This window comes from Balaenoptera musculus, chromosome 2 (assembly GCF_009873245.2).
Source record: "Balaenoptera musculus isolate JJ_BM4_2016_0621 chromosome 2, mBalMus1.pri.v3, whole genome shotgun sequence".
Taxonomy (NCBI): Eukaryota; Metazoa; Chordata; class Mammalia; order Artiodactyla; family Balaenopteridae; genus Balaenoptera; species Balaenoptera musculus.
This window is the reverse complement of record NC_045786.1, coordinates 141203207-141226802: the sequence shown is the minus strand read 5'-3', so window position 1 is coordinate 141226802 and position 23596 is coordinate 141203207. Positions and strand designations below refer to the sequence as shown.

At 37.0% G+C, this 23596-nt stretch overlaps 1 protein-coding gene across 14 annotated transcripts in view; it reads right to left on the bottom strand.

Annotated features, from left to right (window-relative positions):
- GPHN (gephyrin) overlaps positions 1–23596 on the bottom strand; it is a 633631-nt gene that overhangs the window by 75351 nt on the left and 534684 nt on the right. For all 14 annotated transcript variants that reach the window (XM_036843405.1, XM_036843408.1, XM_036843402.1 and 11 more), the window contains 4 exons: positions 15921–15976; positions 10112–10231; positions 8525–8583; positions 7306–7459 (listed from right to left, as the gene is read on the bottom strand). In XM_036843405.1, the coding sequence (XP_036699300.1) occupies positions 7306–7459; positions 8525–8583; positions 10112–10231; positions 15921–15976 (389 nt within the window). The remainder of the gene's footprint in view (positions 1–7305; positions 7460–8524; positions 8584–10111; positions 10232–15920; positions 15977–23596) is intronic.

Genomic DNA, 23596 nt, shown 5'->3' with positions numbered 1-23596 from the left:
CAACATGGTTGAAACTTGAGGATATTTTGCTAAGTGAAATAAGGCAGACACAAAAAGACAAATTCTATATGATGACACTCATATGAGGTACTGAGAGTAACCAAATTCATATAGATAGAAAGTAGAATAGTGGTTGCCACGGGCTGTGGGAGGGAGGAAATGGGGAGCTGTGTTTAAAATTTCAGTTTTGCAAGATAAAAACTGTTCTGGAGATTGGTTGCACAACAATGTGAATGTACTTAAAACTACTGAAGTATACACTTAAAAATAGTTAAGATGATAAATTTTTTGTTATGTGTATTCTATTGTAATTAAAAATGAAAAAAAAATTAAATGTCACTGATGACCTTGGCAATAACAGTTTCAGGGAATAGTGATGCCTTTAAAAAAGAGGCAAGTCAGGAAGGAAGTATTCCACTCTTTATGGTAGGAAGGGAAAGATGGTGAGTGAGATTAGGTAATGGTGGAACATCAGGTGGAAATATCCAGAGGAAGTTGTAAATGAAGGCTTGAAATTACAAAAGAGGTTAAGTTTAGGGCTACAGATATGGGAAGTTGCCTGCATATATTTGACATGAGAAGAAAACTCTAAGGGAGAATTAAGAGGGAGTGGAAGACACAGCAGAGAACAGCATCCTAGGGGAATATTCCAATTAGGGAATGGGATCAAGATAAGGAACGATGAGGAAAAAAAGTAGTAGTTGGCAGGGCATCAAGAGAGAACAATCATGGAACACCAGGAAAGAGACAGTTTCAAGGTGGTGGGTGAGGAATGCCACTGATATCAAATGATATAGACAGGTTAAGGAAGATAAATATCAGAGCAGGTTTTAGAGGTTAGGAGATGATTAGTATACTCAGGAAAGCAGTTTCTGTACTAATGGGGGGCAATAATGAGATTCGGGAGTTTGAGGAGAAAGTGCAGAGTGAGGAAGGAAAGGCAGCATGTGCAGACCTCTCTTTCAACAAAGCTGGTAGTGGATAGGAGGTGAATATGCAGTAGCTCAAGGAGGCAAGAAGGTGTTTAAATATAGGTTCTCTTCTGATAGCAGTAATCTTTGTCTATTTGGATGTGGAAGGAGGAGGAGCCACTAGAGAGAAAATAATCAGAGAACACAGAAGACATAGGAAGTAATTTAGAAATCAAAGTTCCGAGGAAGGTGAGAAAAAGTGGGTCTAAAGGTAGAAGTAGAGGAATTGTTCTTAGAAAGAAGTACCTTTTCCTTTTAGATTGGAAGAAAGGAGGATAGCTAAAGGAATGGGGAAATTTTCGAGGTAATGAGATGGGAAGAAGAGGGAGATCTCATCTAGTTCAGTTTGACAAATATATTTATTTTTTACCTTCACTTTTTTCCCATAAAGGTGGTTAGGTCATCTGCCAAGAGTACAAAGTAGGGCTGCTACTGAGGTTTAAAGAGGGTATAGAGTGTATGAATGAACTATCATATTGGAACTGGAAGAATGTACTAGAAAATCAACAAGACAGTTACATCAGAATTACTGAACAACTTTAAGTGCCAGGTTGCCATTAAATGGCAGTAATTCGTAGTTGTTCAGGTAATCATAGTTCTATGAATTTTTTCAGTAATGTTTTTCTGCTTGGGAGCAAAAATGGAGAAAGTGGAGAATGGAGTCATTCACTGTGGGTATTACCACAGTAAGCAAAGGAATAGATTAAAGGAGTGAAGCTATCTGAAGTGTTAGTGAGGGCAACTTTAAAGCGGTAAGTCATAGTCCTTAATCTGGACAAGAAGTATAGGGTGGCTAGAAGAAAGTAATGGACTATCTAACCTGATAGGTTTCAGAGATTGCCATTAAAAAGCTGGGGAAATGAAATTTAAGGAAGTGGGAAGCATTGTGGAATAGTGGAAAAAAGTCATTACAGCCAAAAGATTTAGGTGTGAAACCAGGCTTCATCACTTACACAACATATATAATGTTGGGTAAGTTGCTTTGTTTTTGAGCTTCAATTTTCTCTTATGTAAAAAGAAGGATAATTATATTAACCTCATAGTGTTGCTTTAATCATAAAGCACATAGCGGTACTGGTCATAGTAGACACTCACCTTCTTATTCCTTCTCTTATTAGTGGGGACAAAGATCTTAAAGATTCTACTTTTATAATAACAGCTGCTTGTGGCAGCTCCCAAAGAACAGTATATGGAAATTTTAGACAGACTTTATATATCTAAAGTTTAAACTTGTTTGTACAGACATCTGTTATTGAGAGTGGCCAAGAGATTTACAAAAGATAGAATAAAATAAGCAGAGGCATAGTGGAGATAAATACACTTAGTTCTGTGTATGTGTGTGTGTGTGTGAGTGAGAGAGAGAGAGAGAGAGAGAGGAAGGGAGAGAGGGAGAGACAGGGGAGGAGGGGGTAGAAAGAATGAGAATGAATAGAAATGAATGAATGAGTTATGGAATATGGCAGAAGGTTACTGAAACTAGAAGAAAACTTACCATCTATGGAAGGAATATTTATTGCTAGTACTTTGGGTAACTAGATAACAAGCATACAATCTTGACTTCCTGAAGCTAATGGCAGCTGGCTGACTGATGTCCAGTTTAAAGACCTGTAAGTCACCATCTACAGTTTCAAGGGAAACAATATATTTTATGGAATGGAGTTCATCTTGACTTTTCACTTTCTCTTATCTTCTACCTTGAATTCACTGGCAAATCCTGTTTGTTGATTTTACCTTCAAAATGTATCCTGGATCTGACTACTTCTCACCATCTCCACTACCATTCTGGTCCAAATCTCCTGCTGGAGTATTGCATATCCTTTTCTTTTTAAAATTTTAAAATTTATTTTAATTTTTAAATTTAATTTTATTTTTTGTGTGTGTGTGTGTGTGTGTGTCAGGCAATTTTATCAGCATTGGTAATACAGTAGTGAACAAACAATACAAGCTTCAAAGAGGTACAGACAGTAACCACTGCATATCCTTTTAACTGGCCTCCCGGCTTTTCACTTTTTCTCTCCCATACGCCAAGCCATACATATAGAAGCCAGAGTGATCATTTAAAAATTTAAGACATTTTATATTCCATGCTATGTTTCGCTTCCTCAGAACTGTCCATTTAGAATAAAATGATCTTGTTTCTGTTACTTCTCCAACCTCATCTCCTTTTACTTTTCTCCTTTCCCTCTATACTTCAGCCACATTGGCCTCCTTGCTGTTCCTCAAACTTGATAAGCATGTACTCCAGGGCTTTAGTGTTTGTTGTCCCCTCTGCTTGGAACACAGTTCCGCTCACGTGGCATAGACCCTCCATGCCTTCAGATTTCCACTCTAATTTCCCCTCAACAGTGTGGCCTGATTAGCCTTTGTGAAACAGAGGACTCTACCTGTCTACCAGTCAGGTCCGGGATGAGAAAACCAAAACTCCTCTAGGTATTTAAAATGGAGGGGGTGGGAGAAGAGAGGATTTAATGCATGGGATTGGTTACAAATGTGTTGGCAGAGTTGGAGAAACAAAAGAAGAAACGTGTATTACTAAAGATCAGTAACTGCAGTCACCATCGTCCCCAAGGCTGTTGGAGGAAAGTGATGTTACTGAGTTGAGGAGATATACTCCTGCTACCTTCTTTCCACCTTCTAATACCATGTTAATGCATCTCAATGGCAAAACCTAACTGGACCACAGCTGGAAAGAGAATCTGGGAAACTGTTTTCAGGCTTCCAGCTTTATTGTATAGGGGAGAGAACAAAAGGGCTGATGTGGAATAAGTTTCAATAGATAATACCTGGCATATACCTCTTCTGCTAGCATTCTTTATTATCTTACTCGGCTTTTTAAAAATTCATATCATTTACCACTATATGTTTGTTTATTGACTACCTGCCCCACCGCCCCCATCAGAATATAAATTCTGTAAGAGCAGGGGCTTTGTCTGTCCTGCTTGCTGCTGCATCTCCAGCAGTCAGAACACTGCCTGACATCAGTATGGTAGCATACTAAAAGGGGAGGGGTTGTGAGAGAAGACTGCCTCAGTGGAAAGGAGTATTTATCACTGACATTGTTTAGAATTGGCAGTGCATGGTGATAATAAAGAACAGAATGACTTGTAGTTAGTTTTATTACTGTTTTCGAATTTTCTGCAGACAGTGCATTCTTTTAATGTGAGGGTAAAGCCTTAATAAAACCCTTTCTCCATCTCTAAGGACAAATTTGAACTTGGGTTAACTTTCTAGCTCAGTTCCTCTGGAAATTTGATACAGAAAAATGTCAGCTTGTTAGTAGACAACACTTCTTATGGTAAAATGGTCTCTGATTAGTAACTTGCATATGGAATGGAAGAAATTACAAATGAACTATAAATCCCTAGTGGAAAGCCAAGCTTTGGGCTTCCACGAATGTGGTGACACTTGAAGCTGGGCATTTCCCTTGTAGGGACTCTGGAAGTTGCCTAAGATTGTTATAAGAAATACTGATTCCTATGTAGGACATGGTGCTTCTAAGTTGCTGGCTCCCATTCTCTCCTAGTAGAATTCTTGTTCCCTTGCACCTAAATGTCACTTGAAGAACAAAGAGAACAGCTGTTGGATGGCTGTGTGAACTGCTAAGATGACTGGTCCCACTGAAGAAAGCATGATGCTCCCCTGCTGGATGCTGAGTTTCCTGTTCAATATCTTTCTAAGTAAACTGGTTCAAGGTACAGTATATTCATATCTTGTTAAGTCTGATGTTTAGTTAAGAGAACCTCTGGTGAGCATTCCAGCGTGTAACAGATGCTTAATAAGTATATATTGAACAAATGCATGAGGTTGGAAATGTACGACCACAATTAAGTAATTATTGAATGGTATTACCTAAATTTTAACCTGCATAGTTTGTGGAAATCAACAAGTGTCTACAACAGCTGGTCTGTGTTAGTTATTGTTTACAACTCTAGCTTCCCAATTCTAAAAGAATTCCTTCATCCTGAATAAGATCATGCAGTCACAAAATACAGAGCAGGCTTTAAATACAGTATACATAGACATCTTGTATGGCATTCTTTGGGTTGGCTAAGGCTACTGTTCTGCTTACCAATATACCACACTGGATTCAAGAGGTGGCGTATGTGAAGCCATACATATCAGGGGAAATCAGAACTAATACTTAAGGGGAGCTTGTGCTGTGACTGAAAAATTATAGACTTGTCACATTCATAGACAAACGTAATTTCTTTTGGCCTCTCTGAAATAAATGAATACTTTTTTTTCCTTATTATTTTCTGGCTATCTGAGGATCTCAAGCCTCAGGAGAGATACTATGCATTATTTATCATTTATTTATCTCTCTCTCTCTCTCTCTCTATTTATTTATTTATTTATGGCTGTGTTGGGTCTTCGTTTCTGTGCGAGGGCTTTCTCTAGTTGCAGCAAGTGGGGGCCACTCTTCATCGTGGTGCGCGGGCCTCTCACTATCACGGCCTCTCTTGTTGCGGAGCACAGGCTCAGCAATTGTGGCTCACGGGCCTAGTTGCTCCGCGGCATGTGGGATTTTCCCAGACCAGGGCTCGAACCCGTGTCCCCTGCATTGGCAGGCAGATTCTCAACCACTGCGCCACCAGGGAAGCCCTATTTATCACTTTTATCTCTAGTTTCCAGTATAGGGTCTGGCATAGAGGTATTCAACAAACATTTGTTGAACTAAACTATATGGTGATAGAGAGTCACAATAATAGCTAACTTTGGATGGGAGTAGGGAGGAATGTCAAACTACATGAAAACCATGTTAAGTACAGCAGGCCAGAAAACGTAGGGGAATCTGTCAAAGCTTCTCTAAGGACAATAAAATCTATGGGGGCAGGGAACTAGGACTACAAAATCTTCTTTAGATTCTATCATGTATGTACCATCTCTATTCTCACCCTGTCACTTTTTCCTACTACTAGTAAATAGTTTTAATAAAGGGTATAAAAGATAGCTTAAAAAATACTACCAATGTACTCTGGGGGATAACTGAGACTATTAATCCAGACCTACAAAGTCATTAGGAAGAACACAATAAATGTAGCTTAAACAAAGTTGCCTAATAACTAGTTGTCTATTTGTTTGCTCATTCTACTTAGCTTTCCTAAACCCCATGAAGTCACTTAGATGCACAAGCATATAAATAAATCTCAAATAAGAATAGATCATTAAGTCAACCAGTTTAACAGAAATTTCTTTCTGATGCTAAACATAGTGTCAGTTCGTCCTAGGGATATTAGAATCATCACTTTGTAGATCAATTAAAAAGAATGTTTATTTTGGGTCAGTCAATAGTTTTTGGGAATGACTAGTACACCTATACTGGGAAGTAAGCAAATCTAGAATTCTGATTTACCTCTCCATTAGCAAAACAAAACATTCTTTTCTTTTGCCCTTTCCAAAAGAACTATAAGGGTAATAGACCCTTGAAAACGTCCATCTCCAAGACTCTAGGAAATTAAAAATAATGGTAGCAAATGGCTTATTTTCAGAACAAAGTTAGAGGTTAAAAGAGAAAAAAAAATGAAATCCTGTTAATCTGTTTAAAAATAGTATAAGATCTAAAGGAATTACTTTAAAAAATCTCAATAGTTTGATCCGGCTTTTAGGCTTTGAATTTCCAGCAGATTCACTTTTCAATATTCCCAGTTTGACCTTAGAGCTTCCAATTGAAGTTTTGTATAACCTAAGCAAACAGGGGACAGGAAGTTTTTCAAAAGTTCTCATAAAAAGACTGACTAAATTCCCCTTCCTAAATCAGGGCTGAAATGACATTTTGACACATTCTGAATAGCATGCTACTAGAGATGCTATCTTTAGAGGAAAAAAACCCCCCTGATTTTCAAATCCTTCCTGGTGATTAAAGATCACCTGGAATGTTTAGCAAGAAAAGGGGCTAGCCATGGTGTCCCAGTTCATTGAATTATTTCCCACACAGAGGTGGTCCATCATCTCTGCAGCAGGGTATGCACAATTGATTGTCCCAACAGACTAAGTACTGGGTTTGCACAGTTGAATATCTACAGCTAGCAGTCAACATTCTTTGTTTATATGTACTGAGTGTGTAGAAGGCCATTGGTTGTAATATTTCATTTTAGTAAATGGAAGGGAACATTTCTTAATATGTAATTTCTAGTTCTTCCTTTTCATTTTCTGTACTTGAACTATCCTGAGGCCAATTTATTATTTCCTTGTTATAGAAATGTGGTAAGATCTATAATCCTTAATGTTCTATTTATAACACAGAACACAGAATGTCAGAAATGCTTTCATCTGAAAGCCCCACTACCCACGACCTTTCCCCTGCTGTCACACCCCCCCCCCTTTTTTTCCTTACCTCATTCCCTGTTGACATGACTGCAACCACTGGAAACTTATTAACTTCAACCTCTGTGACACCTACAGTTGCCAGAAGACCAATCTCTGAGGGGCCCATGTGGGTTCCTTTGGCCAAAACGCATTCCCCTCTTTTAATGTCATGGCCAATGGGTCTGAAAGTCAAAGCAGAACCATAAACAGTAAGACTAAGAACAATATTTTCTCAACTCAGAGGAAACTTTAGTGTTAAAGAAGGACGACACTCAAGGGGGAAAAAGTCAAGAGATGAGGCAGGAACAGAATACTAAAACAAAGAGATTCTAAAAACCCTATGCTTTTTTAATTAAAAAAATTAAATCACATAACAGAAGACAGAAATAGATTTGTATCTATTGCTGTTAAACAGGAATATGTTACTTCATGTTTGAAAATTATTTTATAAATTGTTTTGTATCACATTACAGTCCAAAACACCAATTGCAATCTTCCTTTGATGTAAGGCAAGCATTTACATGAAAATATCTAATGCCATGTCCATAGCTTGTTAGCTTTGTGGTTAGGAGAATAATGCTAATGAGGTTACAGTCATGGAGATAATTTCCATTTAGACCACTTAGGTTGGTCCAGTTCTGTGGCTGTAGAGGTCCATTAACCTTGGCCTGCTGCCATAGGAACTGGAGAAGTGTAGCTTTGTTACAAAATGTTGAGCAAATTAGCATTAATAGAATCAGGGCAAACATATTCAATTGTAAGAAAAATCATTTGACATATATACACTACTTATGGTAAGACAGTAGTCTCATCTTTGTATATAAACAGTAATACATTATTCCATTATTATTGGCAGTCAATAGAGGAGGGGCTTTCAGCTAATTATATAAATACTCAACTCTGAAAGTATCTGTGTTAATATCAAATTCTGGATTACCAAGGGGTAGGGATGGGTAATTCTGGATTATCTAGGAGGAGGATTAACTGTGGATTATGTAGGCTCATGACTTTGCCTCCTTCTCATGTTGCTTTTGAATATTTCATTTGCCTTTACCAACTTTACAAAAAAGTAGGGAGGGCAGACATGGGATATAGAATTCAGAAAATTAATTTTGCTACTTGTTAAAAGCCCTGAAAGCTAATGGTTAACTGACTGAGCTGTGAATTTATAATAGCCATGCTCTCCTGAGTTCATGATCATGGCAGAAACAAAAGTTGGCTATACATTCTATATGTTATGAACTTACCTGATATCTTGGCCTGGCCGAGCTTGCACCAGAATTCGTACTTCAAGCTCCTCAGTGCCCTATAATAAGAGCAAATCATGTAATTTCAAACAGAACAATCTAACTGAATTTTGATCAATAGAATTTAGCTACTCAGACGCTTTCATCATCAGATAGGCCCAGAATATATAAAAATAGAGAGGAACAGAAAAGCCTTTGCTAAACTCTTTGAACATGATGAATTTCTACCACAGGTTCCTGAAAAATCAGGTTTGATGTCAAGGAATGAATGAATAAATAAACAAACAAACATTTTCACTGATTCTCATGCTTTTAAAAAATGTACCAATTCAAATACTGACTCTTACTTTGTAAGCAGCATTCTTAAGGAAAAAAAAAAAAAAAAGATGGCTACCCTAATAGATACAGTGAATGTGCGTGGAGATAACCTGTCTCTTCTAAATCATGGGTTCAATACTATGCCAAGGTTCCTTGCATATATACCTGCAGGTATTTCTGAAATACCTGCAGAAATTTCAGTGAAGGACTTATAGTTTATCTGGTAGTAGATTTCTATAAATTAATGGTGACCATCATTTTTACATTTATGGACTGTGAATAACATTGTGACACTGGAACTGTGTCTTGTCATCTGTCAGAGTCTGTGGAGGCATGTGTTCTGGATTTCAATGCTCTGCTGGCTTCACTGATGCCAATAAATCTGTTGCACAGTTTTAACAGCAGGGCAATGTGATCTGTGTGCCAAGAGTTGAATTTTATAAGCCTTACTTGTGGGAAGGTGATTAAAGAGAAAATCCCCAAATCAAGAAAAGAGGGTGTGTCTCAGCATGGCCAAATTTTACTATATACCCAGCCGAGGGGAATATATATTTGTTATTAATTCTAACTTTAAAAATATAAGATATCTTAAACTTCTCAAAACAAGTAAGATAGCCAGTCATTAAAACCTCAGTTGAAATTATTCTTTTATTAGTGACTGATCCTCTGGTTTCAATAATTGCCACTAGTTTCAGTGAGATAAAGGCCTACTTAGAACAGAGTCCTTTATTTTAGGCAATAGAGGGGGAACTGACATAAATTTAATGTTTCCAGACTGTAATTTGGCGGCACAGATTTTCCTGAATTATAGAAAACCAGAGCTGAAAGGGTCATTTGGTTTAAATGCTTGGCTTAGTGAAATATTCAAGAACTTGCCCAAGTGTTCTTTGTTAAATTCTTCTCTATTAAAATCTCCTTCACACTTTATCAGAAGCTAGTCTTGATGAACAAGTTTCTCAGCTAGATGGTAAGTCAACAGTTAATATATCTGCTCTTCTATCTTGAGGTAGTTTCTTTCCTTGCTTGCATGTGAAATTTCTTGGCTCAAATGTGGCTCAAATTCTGCTGTAATCACAGTAATGATCATAAAAACATCTCCTATAACAAAAGGTTTTCAAGCCTAAGGCAGTTCCTTATTTACTATACACTACAATGTAAGGTTCTAACATAACCAAAAAAATTGGGCTAATCTCATAAACATTGCAGAAAATAGGCATGACTTATAATACTGCCATAGGAATGGAGCCATAAGACCTGGTAATGACATACATCATCAGATTCCCTGATCAGTTCAGTATCTTCCACTTGTACTACTGCATCAGCACCACAGGGGATTGGAGCACCTGTTGTAACCCGCATGACTTGCCCTGGCATTACTGTCTGAGTCGGCTGGAAAAACAAACATGCAAGAAAGAGTCGATTTACTTTACTGCTGCAAAGGAAAAGTCTGCAGGAGATGTGACAGTTTTTGAAACAAACCATAAAAGGAAAATCTTACAGTCTTATTCATTTTGGGAAAATGTTATAAAAGTCACAAACAGATATATTTACACCAAAGAGGCTTTCATTTGACTTAAGTAATGACTTAATTAGATGTCTTTCTTGGTGCCCTGCTTTCCTTTTGAAGAACTATCACTTATATTTGCCACTACTGTCTCTCACTCAATGTGAATTTTCTTAATATATGTAAAGTGATTTGACAGTCTTTAAAAAAATACCATGCAATATGATTTTATGAATGACAATTATGAAAAACCAGCATGTTGATCATTTACTGAAGTTCTGATGTTTGAGAACTATAGTATTTTATTAACCAATGTTTTAGTTAAATAAAGGCAAGCCAGAAAAATTATTTTAATTATTGCTCTTGAAAATCTTTATAAAATATATTAGTTCACCTTACAACTAATAATAAAAGTCTAACAAATGTAATTAAATCATTTAAAAATGATTCCAGTGTCTGTAATGATTTGGGTTAAATATTATATTCAAGATTTTTATTGTCTGAGCTCTCATATGAATGGTATGGGAGACTGACTACAGGACCTACCCTGCACACTTCCTCCCAGCACAGGAAAAATCATGTTTCTGTCAGCTCCATCTAATAGGTTTGATCTGGCCTCAGAAGAGTCACTTGTCATGGGCCATGATTTAGGTCAGATTTGGGAAAAGGAATGCTTTAGATTTCCCCAAAAAGAAAATTCTGAGATAACATTAATTCCCCAATAAAAATGATATCTTTCCAAAGACATCTGCTTCTTAGGTATTTAAAATTTTAGCTTACAACATGTGAATATTCTTAACACTACTGAAGTGTACACTTAAAAATGGTTAAGATGGTACTTTTTATGTTATACATTTTTTACCACATTAAAAAAAATTAGGGAATGATTAAGGAAAAATACCCTTCCACTAGATGTACAATCAAAGTAAAACTGGAAATTTATTTGTTAGAAAAGCCTTAAAAAGCTTATTTCCATAATGTTATTGCTGTAAACAATACCACCAATAGCTAATATTTATTGAATACTCAATCTATGCTAGGTTCAGTGTTAGGTGCATTATTATATTCCAGAATATAAGCCTTATAAAGACAGAAATTTTCATTTTCTGTTTGCCTCTCTAGATCACATCGTCATTTTCCTGTGCTGTGGCCCAGAAGGCCAACCTCTATGGACTGTTTCAACCAGGTTCCCATCACTCTGGCTTCTGGTTAGGTTCAGCCAACGGGAGGGGCCAGCAAGAGATCAGAGGGTAGGAGAGAGAGAGAAGTACAATTTTTATTCCCCTTGCCCTTTCCCTGCTGGGCTGCAGTTTGGTGATGGGTATGTCATTTCTACTACTGATGCCACAGCTCCTATGAGGTGGACCTCTCCCATAGCTATCAATCTCCCAGGTCTAGGTACTACTCTCTCCCTTTGCCCCTTCAGACCTAGAGGTAGTAATGAAATCTCACTGTTGCTAGTACCTGAGTGCTTCACATTCCTTTGTTAGTTTCTCTTAATCCTGTCTATATCTTGGGTAGAGTCATTTCATTAATCTTTAATCACCCTCTTTCCAGATATATTTATTGCTCTATCATCCCAAAGCCTAGAAAGTGTCTGGCACAAAGTTGGTAGTCAATAAATATTTCCAGAATGAATGAATAAGTATGCATGATCTCATTACCACAACAACTACATGAAGCATGTAACCCTTCTTGGCTTACAATTCCAGTGTTCTCACTGATTTTTTTCCCACAAGTCACTGGAGAAAGGTTCTTGGGATCAAATCTGGCATTGAACTACATACTTTATATCCCCTTATTATGTTATTTGAATAAAAGACATTTCAGGCTTATTTGGAATTGTTACATTCTAATGCAATTTTCTACCAAGATAATGCATAGAATTTAAAAAAAAAGCTTAGGGCTCAATGCGTTAATTTTTTTTTTTTTAATTTTTATTTTTGGCTGCATTGCATCTTTGTTGCAGTGCGCGGGCTTCTCATTGCAGTGGCTTCTCTTGTTGTGGAGCATGGGCTCTAGGCACGTAGGCTTCAGTAGTTGCAGCACGCGGGCTCAGTAGTTGTGGCTAGCTGGCTCTAGAGTGCTGGCTCTAGAGCGCGGGCTTAGTTGCTCTGCGGCATGTGGGATCTCCCTGGACCAGGGCTTGAACCCGTGTCCCCTGCATTGGCAGGTGGATTCTTAAGCACTGAGCTACTGGGGAAGTCCTCAATGCATTAATTTTTTTTCAACCCCAGATACTACTTATTATCTGGTGCATCTCTTAATTCACTAAACATGACCATTTTGCAGTGCAGTGATTTTTGATGAAAAGCATTAATGTTTTGATATATGTGTTTTTCAGTAAAGGTGCTAATGTCAAAACTATCTTCTGAGCCTGTGCAATAAAAATATTTAATGTAGGTCTAAAGAAGTCCTTTTTTTCCCCTGCAAGTGCCTTTTTGGCTAAGGCAGAAAGTGATTCCCAAAGTGAGTTTCAGGGTAGTTGCTTCTTAAGCTGAAGTGTGTTAGCCTGGAGCCCTCCCTCAATTTAGTCTGATTCAATGTACCATATTATGTAAATTTACTTTAAGTTTTACTGTGGCTATACCTGTAATTTTCTCTACTTCTTGGCTTAAACCAACTTTAAAGAAGTGTTTCTGTGTGGCTGCTAAATAAAAAATTTGGCTCCTCTCCAAAACCAGTAATTCTAAGTGGTAGGTGAAGGATTCCCACCAGCTCACTTATATTAAATCTAATGTAAAAGATATTACTGGATATATAAAGACATTTATATATCTACTTAGAGTAGACATATAAACTGCAATTGAATTGAATCAACTGGAAAAACTCTAGCAATAAATGAAGTACTTCCTTTAGATTGTTAAGACTACCAACTCTTTTTTTCTTTTTATTGATATAGGTACCTTATATACTTTATATAAAGTAAAAACTATAAAAATCTTGATTTTTCCTTAATAGAGATATTGAGTTGGATTTTTTGAACTTTGTCCAATGATAGCACTTCATAATTACACAACTGAAATTGAAAGTGTCCAATGCTAACCAGTAGGACCAAACTATAAGTGATTTAAGATCAAGTATTTTGGTACACCAATAAACCATGTTGTAAATAACTGTCTCAGTGTATGCAATGGTCCCCTAGTGCTCAAGTGTATTTACTTTCAATAAGTGAGCAATTTGGCTCTTGCAAGATCCCTGAGATTGCTGTAAAGAGTGTATGTGTATGATACATCAGTTATAGATAAAGTACATCACAGGTAACTTGAGGAAAAACCCTGTTTTCTTATATAGTTTTGATCTTTTTTCCCAACAAACTTTTATGAGAACTTACAAGAAGTTGGCAATTTTTTAATTTCACAACTTTTCTTGTGCTCCTTGTTATCAGTTGGAAGTCTTAACTAGTAAATAAAGTTTAAGGGTCCATAAGGCTCTTAACAATCTGCTACCTATGCCTAAGTATTCTAGGCTGTAACTACCACAAACTATTTGCAATTTCCTAATGCCATGCAATTTTTCAAACACCACTGGGTCTTGACTTATACTGTTCTTTCTGCTTGGAATGTTCCTTTTTCATTTCTGTTTCTGTTTTTGTAAAACTCTCTTAGGCCCAGCTCCAATGTCATCTGCCTAGCCCTTCTAGGACAAAATGCTCAACCTCTCTATTGTGCTCCGTAGCACATGACTGACAGCATTAGTTTAACACTTAATATATTGTATTATATTTAGTTGTTTATACTCTGTCTCCTCCACTAGATGTAAACTGTTAAGAGTAGTAATCATGTATTAATCTATTTTATATTCCTAGAACCTAGCACAGTGCTTCTTGGTACGAACAGTAGGTATGTTTGATAAATGTTGGATAGACTCAGTTGAAGATCAGAGAAGTACTCCTTGAATAATTGATATTTTGGGGCTTTGTTAAAAAAAATGGTTGCTTTGTATGTCCATTGCTGATGGATACACATACCAAGAGGTCAAGTAAGTTATGAGGTCATAATGCAAGTTATTTATAAAAAAGGGACCTAGGTCTAGTTGTTCTTTTTGTCAGGAAAACAGTCCTGAAGAGCAAAACCAGCCTGTGCACAGCATGGACAAGGATCTAATTACTACAGTGCCAGGCTTAGCTTCAGAGACCTCTACACAGTACTCCTCAATGCTTGGATGTAGAGGTGAGGCAGCTAGGGTTACCACCACTGGCACCATCCTTCTCCTATATACTTCCTCAACCCCTCTCTATTTTTAGTACATATGGGAGTACATGCTAAGGCGTGGGATATAGCTTTTGCTCAAACTGCCCTATTTATTTATTTCCTCCTTTATTTTTATATAATCCTTATGAGTGTTTGGTGGTAGCAGAAGAGAAAAGTGCGTTGGTTTTCCCTTTGGCTTTAGTCAATAAGGAAGGTGCTCTTTTAACCAACTTTCGAAACTCACTGGATTAACATATGCTCTCTATTTCCTATTGAACGTAATGATGCCTACAGCACACTTTGTTTGAAACTGTTAGACTCTTCTCTTGTACACCTAAGATTCAACTGAGTTTGCTCCCAAAGTTGTTTGTACCAGTTTGTGGAAATAGGTGCTACTGAATTAAGTTATTTAAATAAATATTACATAAACCAATGATACATGAGTGTAAAAGGAGTTATTTTCTTCCTATAAAAATTAAGTTAAACCTTTGGAAAAACTCATTTAAAAAAGGCTGCTAAAAAGAACTGATGTCAAATTAGGTATGGGTGAAGCAACTGTAAAAAAAATTATAAAAATATAATAAAAATCTAGAAGGATTCTATACTTAGATACTTTGCAAAGACCTTAAATTTTTTTCCACTTTAAAGAAACTAAAACTTGAAATCACATATAATGCCTTTTGGGTATAAGAGAAGTTCAAATAGCAGATACTTATTAAAAGAAAAGCCTTGGCTCTCCATCAAATTACTGACAAATAAATGTTCATTTATTTAAGTTACATTTATATTTATTTTAAAAGTAAAAGATAATTTCCCACTTGTAACTTATTTCCAATTAAATGACCAATTACTGGTATCCAAAGCATTAATTAAGAGGACTTCTACTGTACTTCCACCATGGCCCATTAGTGCTTCATTTCTATTAAGAAATACCTGTTCTCTGGTTAGCCCCCTGATGAGAAAAATTAATCAAAATGATTAGCTAGAAAGATTAAATAATCTGCTTCTTCTAAATTTCCCTGTATGTAACACGAGTTGGGGAAAACTCTGCAAAGACCACTTAGAAATTGTAGCTCTATTCAAACATTAATGTTTATACCAGAAGAAAGATTCATCCAATCACAGGGCTGGAAAATGCTTGTGGGGCATGTCATCTGAGACATACCAGTAACACCATGCTGTATATTAATAGATGCAGATTCTTTCAGTTAAGAAACAATTCATTTGGTTCTTTCTCATGGGAACCATCCTTTCATCTCTTTGATAACCTGTCTAATCCTTCTCTAAGATTTCCATTACAACAATGGCAGAAGTCTAGAATTAGAAGCTGAAAGTCCATGAAACTAAAATCTTTAGGGCCTTTCAGGCTTATGAATCTCACCTGTTCACCAGCTTGGGATTCCCCAATGATGAAACGATCTCCTGGGCCATCGGCAGCTGTGAGATGAACAGAACCAAGAACAATCATCAGAATGGACCTATAGCAAAGAATAAGAACCTAGTGTTGGAATTCTAAAACTTGACTCAAATGATCAGATAAGGCTTCAGGAAAGTGGAATACTTTTCTGATCTCCTAGTTTAGAAAAGGGCTTTGTTATTACTAGTTTGATCTTTGGTATCCACAACTCACAACAAACAATAGAAGTGGTCCAGATTGTGCCTTTTCTTGGTGTCTCTGGTAATAGTTTTCTTGTTGTTCCATAATTTCCACTCTTGCACTTTTTAATAGGAAGTTCTTTTAGCCTATCGTCCTAAATAAATGGGTATGTATGTGTTGTATGTGTGTACACACTCATGGAGACATATATATGAAGTAGCAAGTGAAGTAGGAAGAACATATATTCTTTTCTTCATTTGACACTTGAAGGAAATGAGTTACAGAATGAAGAAACTCAGGTAGAAAAGGTTCAGTACCTTTAACAAGTTCTGGTTAGTGGTAGAGCTAGGACTAAAACCCCAGTTCCTGAATTTCCAATACAGTATTTTTTTTTTATGATGGATCAAAATGCTGTTTCTAAATCAAAATACACAGGCAGTGCTGCATCACAATTCCCATTGACTGTTTATTTTTAAATTGGAAGAAACACTTTCAGACTTGAGATGGAAAAAACTTCTCATCCAATTATTTTCTATATACAGTATAGTAATGGCTGGATGAAATAATATTCCTGGAGGTAAATGTATTCAAAAGGGTTTTCTTCACCTACAACGTGGATTTCAAACCAATACTATTGGCAAGGCAATGCATACCTAATGAGTTTCATGATCATGACCATTATCTCCTTGTAATCGGCATACAGCAAGGGTTTGGGGGCACATACACAGCAAAGATATTTTATATATTTTATCATATATATATCACTATTTATATGAATATTTTAATCATATTTGCAGTCATATTGATAAATAATAAAAAGTATTTTCCCTCTTTTAGAGAGGAGATAGAAAATTTACTGTTTCTTGGACTTCCCTGGTGGCACAATGGTTAAGAATCCGCCTGCCAATGCAGGGGATGCGGGTTCGAGCCCTGGTCCAGGAAGAGCCCACATGCCGTGGAGTGGCTAAGCCCGGTGCGCCATAACTACTGAGTCTGTGCTCTAGAGCCCGTGAACCACAACTACGGAAGCCCGCAAGCCACAACTACTGAAGCCCGCGTGCCTACAGCCTGTGCTCCGCAACAAGAGAAGCCACTGCAATGAGGAGCCTGTGCACCACAACGAAGAGTAGCCCCCGCTTGTTGCAACTAGAGAAAAGCCCGTGCACAGCAACAAAGACCCAAAGCAGCCAAAAATAAATAAATAAATAAATTAATTAATTTAAAGAAAGAAGCCAGATATAAGAGAATCCATGTAGCCTGATTACATTTATTAAAAAAAAAATTTATTCTTTATGTGACTACAAAGTAGTATTTTTTTTTAAAATTAATTAATTAATTAATTTTTGCTGTGTTGGGTCTTCGTTTCTGTGCGAGGGCTTTCTCTAGTTGTGGCAAGTGGGGGCCACTCTTCATCGTGGTGCGCGGTATCGCGGCCTCTCTTGTTGCGGAGCACAGGCTCCAGATGCGCAGGCTCAGTAGTTGTGGCTCACGGGCCTAGTTGCTCCGCGGCATGTGGGATCTTCCCAGACGAGGGCTCGAACCCGTGTCCCCTGCATTGACAGGCAGATTCTCAACCACTGCGCCACCAGGGAAGCCCCAAAGTAGTATTTTTTCTAAAGCCTTATATATACAATACCGTTTACAATAAGTCACTTTTTTGCACAGCTGGCTTTGGTTAACCTGATGTGAAGAGGAACAAAAATTAACATTGGGTGCCTTCTACTTACTAGATGTTGTTATCTTGTGCTTTTTAGACATTGTCTCAGTTAATAAACTCCTGGCTTTCTGGTGTTTTTTGGAATGCTATTGTATTTTCAGTGTTTGTTTGTAAGAAAGAGAATACTGTAGTTTTCCTGCAATGGTATTCTTATGCTGCTTTCATGGGTTCTTTTTTCTTTCTTCTTTTTTTTTTAATGAAACAATTTAAAACAGACATAGAAATCACTGCTTCAATTATCAACATTTTACCAATTTTGTTTCATCTATCCCCACACTTATTTTTGCAGTATTTTAAAGTTAATCATAATTTTCTTACTGTAGAAAATTAAAAAGTCAATTATCTTTCAGAGTTCTGTACTAACTGCATCTCAAATCTGAATAAACTTATTTTTGATTATTTCTCTGCTAGAGATATTACCAGCTTTCCACCTCCCATAAGCAACCTAGATGTTTTCTCTTTTTACTTCTTGCTCAAGGGAAAATTAGCATGGTTTTAGAGTAAAAGCTGAATCTGAATCCTGGTTCTGCCTATTATTAGCCTCTGGACTTTCAGCAAATTACTAAAACTTTCTCTAACCTTCAGTTTGCTTGTTGATAAAAATGGGAATAACCATACTTTAAAAATAATACCTTTGGGCTTCCCTGGTGGCGCAGTGGCTGAGAATCTGCCTGCCAATGCAGGGGACACAGGTTCGAGCCCTGGTCTGGGAAGATCCCATATGCCGCGGAGCAACTAGGCCCGTGAGCCACAATTACTGAGCCTGCGCATCTGGAGCCTGTGCTCCGCAACAAGAGAGGTCGCGATAATGAGAGGCCCGCGCACCGTGATGAAGAGTGGCCCCCTCTTGCCGCAACTAGAGAAAGCCCTCGCACAGAAACGAAGACCCAACACAGCCATAAATAATAAATAAACTTAAAAAAAAAAAAAAAGTATAAGTATAAAAAAAAAAAAAAAAACCTTTTAAGGCTTTTTATTCCTTTCATTCATTCACTAAATTTCTACTGAGTGTCTTCTGTGCCCTTAGTGTTATATTAGATGCTGGGACAGAGTAGAGAGTAAAACTAGATATTGTTTCTATTCTAATGCAGTGTCAGTCTGTTGCGATGTTTTTCAAACTCTAGATCACAAATAGAGGTGGGCTGTAAAATCATCTTGTAAAGAAAAAGAACAGAAAATATATCTCGTCACACATGGTAAAGGTGAAAATTGTTTCCAGAAACTTATTTTTGTTTATATATATGCATGCATATATATTTATATGCATTGTATATGTTATATATGTATGTGTATATCATTGGTTTGTGATGTCTAATGTATTAATGTGTGTCTTTCTATGGGTGTGGTGAAAACAAAACTCTTAAAGCCACCGATGTAGTGAGGGAGATAGATATTAATCAAATAGTCACATTAATGAACATATAAATTTGTATATAAGTACAAATTTGTATATAAATACAAATTAAGAAAACCATTCTAAAGGAAAGGAACACGGTTTTATGAGAGCATACACTGAGAGTACCTGAACTACACTGGAGGGTCAGGGAAAGCCACCCTGATAAAAGCATTTATGATTTGAATATGAAGGATGAGGAAGAGCTAAGTAGGCAAAAATATGTGGGGATGGGGGAGAGGGAGAAGGAAAAGGAGAGGGAGAGATGGGGTGGAGGGAAGAGGGAGAGATGGGGAGAGAGGGAGAGATGGGGAGAGAGGGAGAGATGGGGGGAGAGGGAGAGATGGGGGGAGAGGGAGAGATGGGGGGGAGGGAGAGGGAGAGAGAGAGACAGAGAGGAAATGAAAATGCTTCATCTATAGATATTCACCTAAAGAAAACAATATGTGTAAAGGCTCTGGTTCACGTCCTCCCTCTATCCTATAGTCTAGCTACTCTCAGGAGTACCTGAGAATACCAAGATGACTCATATTTCAGCTCCATAACATATGCTACTCTCACTGCTTGGAGTGTCCTTTTCTTTTCCCTGCCTTCTGGTTAAAGACTTCTTAGCTTTTAAGACTCAGCTCAAGTGTCATCTTCTCTAGGAAGTCATATCTGACTTCCTTTCCCTCAAGAGTCACCTACTTCTTCTTTTGTTTCCGCAGTGTATTCCTGAAATAACTCTAATTATGGCTTCCTAATGTATTTGTAATCATTTGCTTATTTGTCTCAGGGAAATTCCTAGTACCTGCTGAATAATAGGTATTCAATAAATGTTCAATATACGAAGTATTTGAAAGTTCAAGAAACGAATGAGTGTGGCTCCTAAGAATCTTTGTAGAAAGATGCATGCATGAATGAACAATAAATAATATTTTCCACTGCAAAATGCTGTATTTTGAATGCCTTCCATTTTATGCTGGTTCATGTATATTGTTTTCTTCAAAATACGAGTCAACATTCACCATCTTTAGAATGTTCAGAAAGACTGCTCTGTTTAACTCTATATAACTTAGATTATGTCTAGCATAGTGCCTAGCTCATCACTGATGCTCAGTAAATATTTGATAAAATAAAGAAATGAATTTGGCACTTCCATAATACTTAGGTGGGAAGTTTGTAAACTGTCTTGTACACATTAGTATTGTGCTTTGTAAATTTTCTTAAGTAATTTTATAAATGTGTGGTAGGTAGGGATCACTTCCTTTATTTCTTTTTTGAAACCCTCTGTTCTTCAGTCTTCCTTTTGTCTCCTGTTCCCCACACATGCAAATATACATACACTCAAAATGCTCATATCAGTGTTCTGCACAAATGCTCCAAACAAATGTCATTATATAATGAGTGGCTAGAGATAATCCAGGGCAAGGTTGGTATAGAGTGTCAGGGAGACCAACAACTGAAAGAGCCTTTAAGTGATTCTAAGAAGCAAGATGCTTTGTTGCCAAGGAAGGTACACTGACTGGGGAGAGAATATGTCTCACTTTAACTATGTTCCCCACTTTGCCCTGAAAATTTCCACCTGGGAAACATGCCTCTATATTGCTAGCTAAGGAAGGCTCAGTCAACCAACATTATAGAAAGTCCCTGGTACCAATGGAAGAGTCATTTCTACCATTTCCCTTATAACAGTGCTTCTCAACCCTTAATGTGCATAGAAATCACCTGGAGATCTTGTTAAAATACAGATTCTGATTCAGTAGGTCTGGGACAGGCCCTGAGGTTCTACATTTCTAACAAGCTGATGCTTATGCAGCTGGTTCATGGACTACCCTTTCTGAGGAGCAGAGCACTGTAAGACTGAACGGAATACAGACAAATTCAGACTAAGAGAAAACTTAAGAAATAAAAAATTAGTGAACTACAACAGAAGTCCTGATTTTACATCAACACCAAGGCTAACTATTTATTATAAAGACAGAAAAGTAACGATCAATCGGTACCTAACTTACCGATATTTATTTTAAAATATCTATTAAAGAGACAGGTAAAAGAAAAGTTGCCATTTTCAAGATGAATTCTACCAGCTTGGGTGGGAGGGGGCAGAAGTGGAGGTACAGTGGCAGATGAAGCTAAAGCTTGGAAAGAAATTAAGTAAGCCACAGTACGCCATTAGAAAAGATGGATGGATTCCAAGGATTTCTGTAAAGGCTTAGACTCTTTCCCCCCACTAATTCTGGCATTTCTGTTAATAAGTTTTCTGTTTTGTAACTGTAGAATTTAATTTGAAGGAAGAGATAAAAGCAATATAAACCAAATCCTAACAGCAAATGCACTGTATAATGCTTAATGCTAGACCCTGAAACTGCTCCCACTTCCACCTTTTTAATGTCCAGAAAACACTTTTAGTTTTTATTTGAAGATTTCTGATTATATCATTTGATATAAAATTGATACCATTAGATAACTATTCATTGTGGCAATGTATAGAAAATGATCATCCTCAAACCATTTGCCCTAGAATTATCCCTCATTTTCATTTTCCAGCCATGTGGGAGCTCTCTTTAAATCTCTTGAAATCCTTTATAGCTATTCACTTATTTTCAGTAACAAAAGCCTCATCGTTTCCATGTTAGGACTGAATAAACAGAGGCCATAGATAGCATAACTTTCAGAGGTCCTAGCCACCTCTATTCTTCAACAGAGGAATAAGGCAGAGGGACTAAGATTTTGTTTATCTCTAATTATGGAACCAAACTGTCTAAGAGTGGATGATAGGCAACACGGTAATAGTATTGATATTTATGTGTATACTAAAATTAACATTGTAGAATGAGTTTGGAGTGGTGGCAAGGGTAGGTGACAAGACTAGCACAACAGGATTAATACTTGCTGCAGTTATACTGAGGGATTAAATCAGGTGAGTTGTTTGGAATTTTAAATCTGCTGCCTGGAAAGCAGGGAGCAAGGAGTAGAACAGATGAATGAGAAGGCATTTTATATTCTTTACCATCATCTTCCAGGAGAAAAATGCCCATATATTGTTAGTATTGGGAAAAGATATATTATTTCCTTAAATACATTATTTTAAGCTTTTTGGGATTAACTTAATTATTCCAAATTATCTCTCTGCTCACATGAGTAATACTCCTATATCATAAGGCTTTCTTTTTCATCCAAAGTGTCCTACAGTGGAAGGCCATTGGCTGTCAAGTGAGTTGGAAAACCAGCTATGGCCAAACAGGATTTAAATGGACAAAACAGAAACTCTAAAACATGACTTTTGTGACAGAATAAGAACTAGCTCAAAATAAAAAAGGTTATACCGAATTTTAGTATGCGTTTTAACACACTGGAAGGAAGTACAACAAAATGTTCATAGTAGCTAGACAGTGAGAAAATGGGTTAAAATGTTCTTTTTGATTTTCTGTATTTTCCATAAGCATGTACTTAATCAGAATGTATAAAAGAAAAAGCTTTAATATTTACTTAACCTAAATGGCAAGGATTTCTCTTAATATAATTTTCCAGAATTGTTTGTTGTACATGGTTCTCAAAATAATTATTGGCTTGTTTATAATTTTCCCTTTTCTTAAATAATCCCAAAACTAATTCTGAAGTGATAAACCTTTAAAATTGAACATTTTCAAGAGAGTGAATTTGGTATTCTGAGATATTTTTACCTTTATTAACATCTCAGAAGCAATTGTGAGACAATGGGCACCCACATCTCTATAGGAGCGTGTGAATGCATCAAGAAGATGGTTGGCTTAATCAGTGTGAAGGGAGAAATAACTCCTCAAAAATACGAATAAAACTATTGTATTGCTTCTAACTGGTAAATGCTACTTTCATTTTCTTTTCTCTGCTTTCATCATTCAAATTCATTCCCTCCTGAATGTAGTTTTAGGTTTATTAGTTTACATCATCATCACTTGATTCCTGTCTTCTTTATACTCTATTCTTTCTTATTTTTTAAAGGCTGTTCCTATTTCTTATTTCTTCAGCTATTTGTTACTGTCTTGATTTTTCAACCCACATACCTTAAAGTAAGTGATCCTCCAACTGGTTTGGAGTTTTATCCCACATGTTTCTGAAGGATACTGGCTAATGCTTAGTGATCCAGAGCAAGTTAGCAACCTCTTTACACCTAGAGGGTTAGCAATGCTCACAGGTGCCACTGGTTATTACTGGAAGGCCTGAGGCAAAGGCAGAGGAGAAGAAAAACAAGGAGAATAAAGGGAGTGGGGAGAAAGGAATGGGAGTAAAGGAAGAAGGGGTGGAGAGAAGAAGGTATACAAAGTAGAGAGGTAGAGAGCCACAACAATAGCCTCAAGGATATTCTTTACCAAAACACTGCCTGGGGTT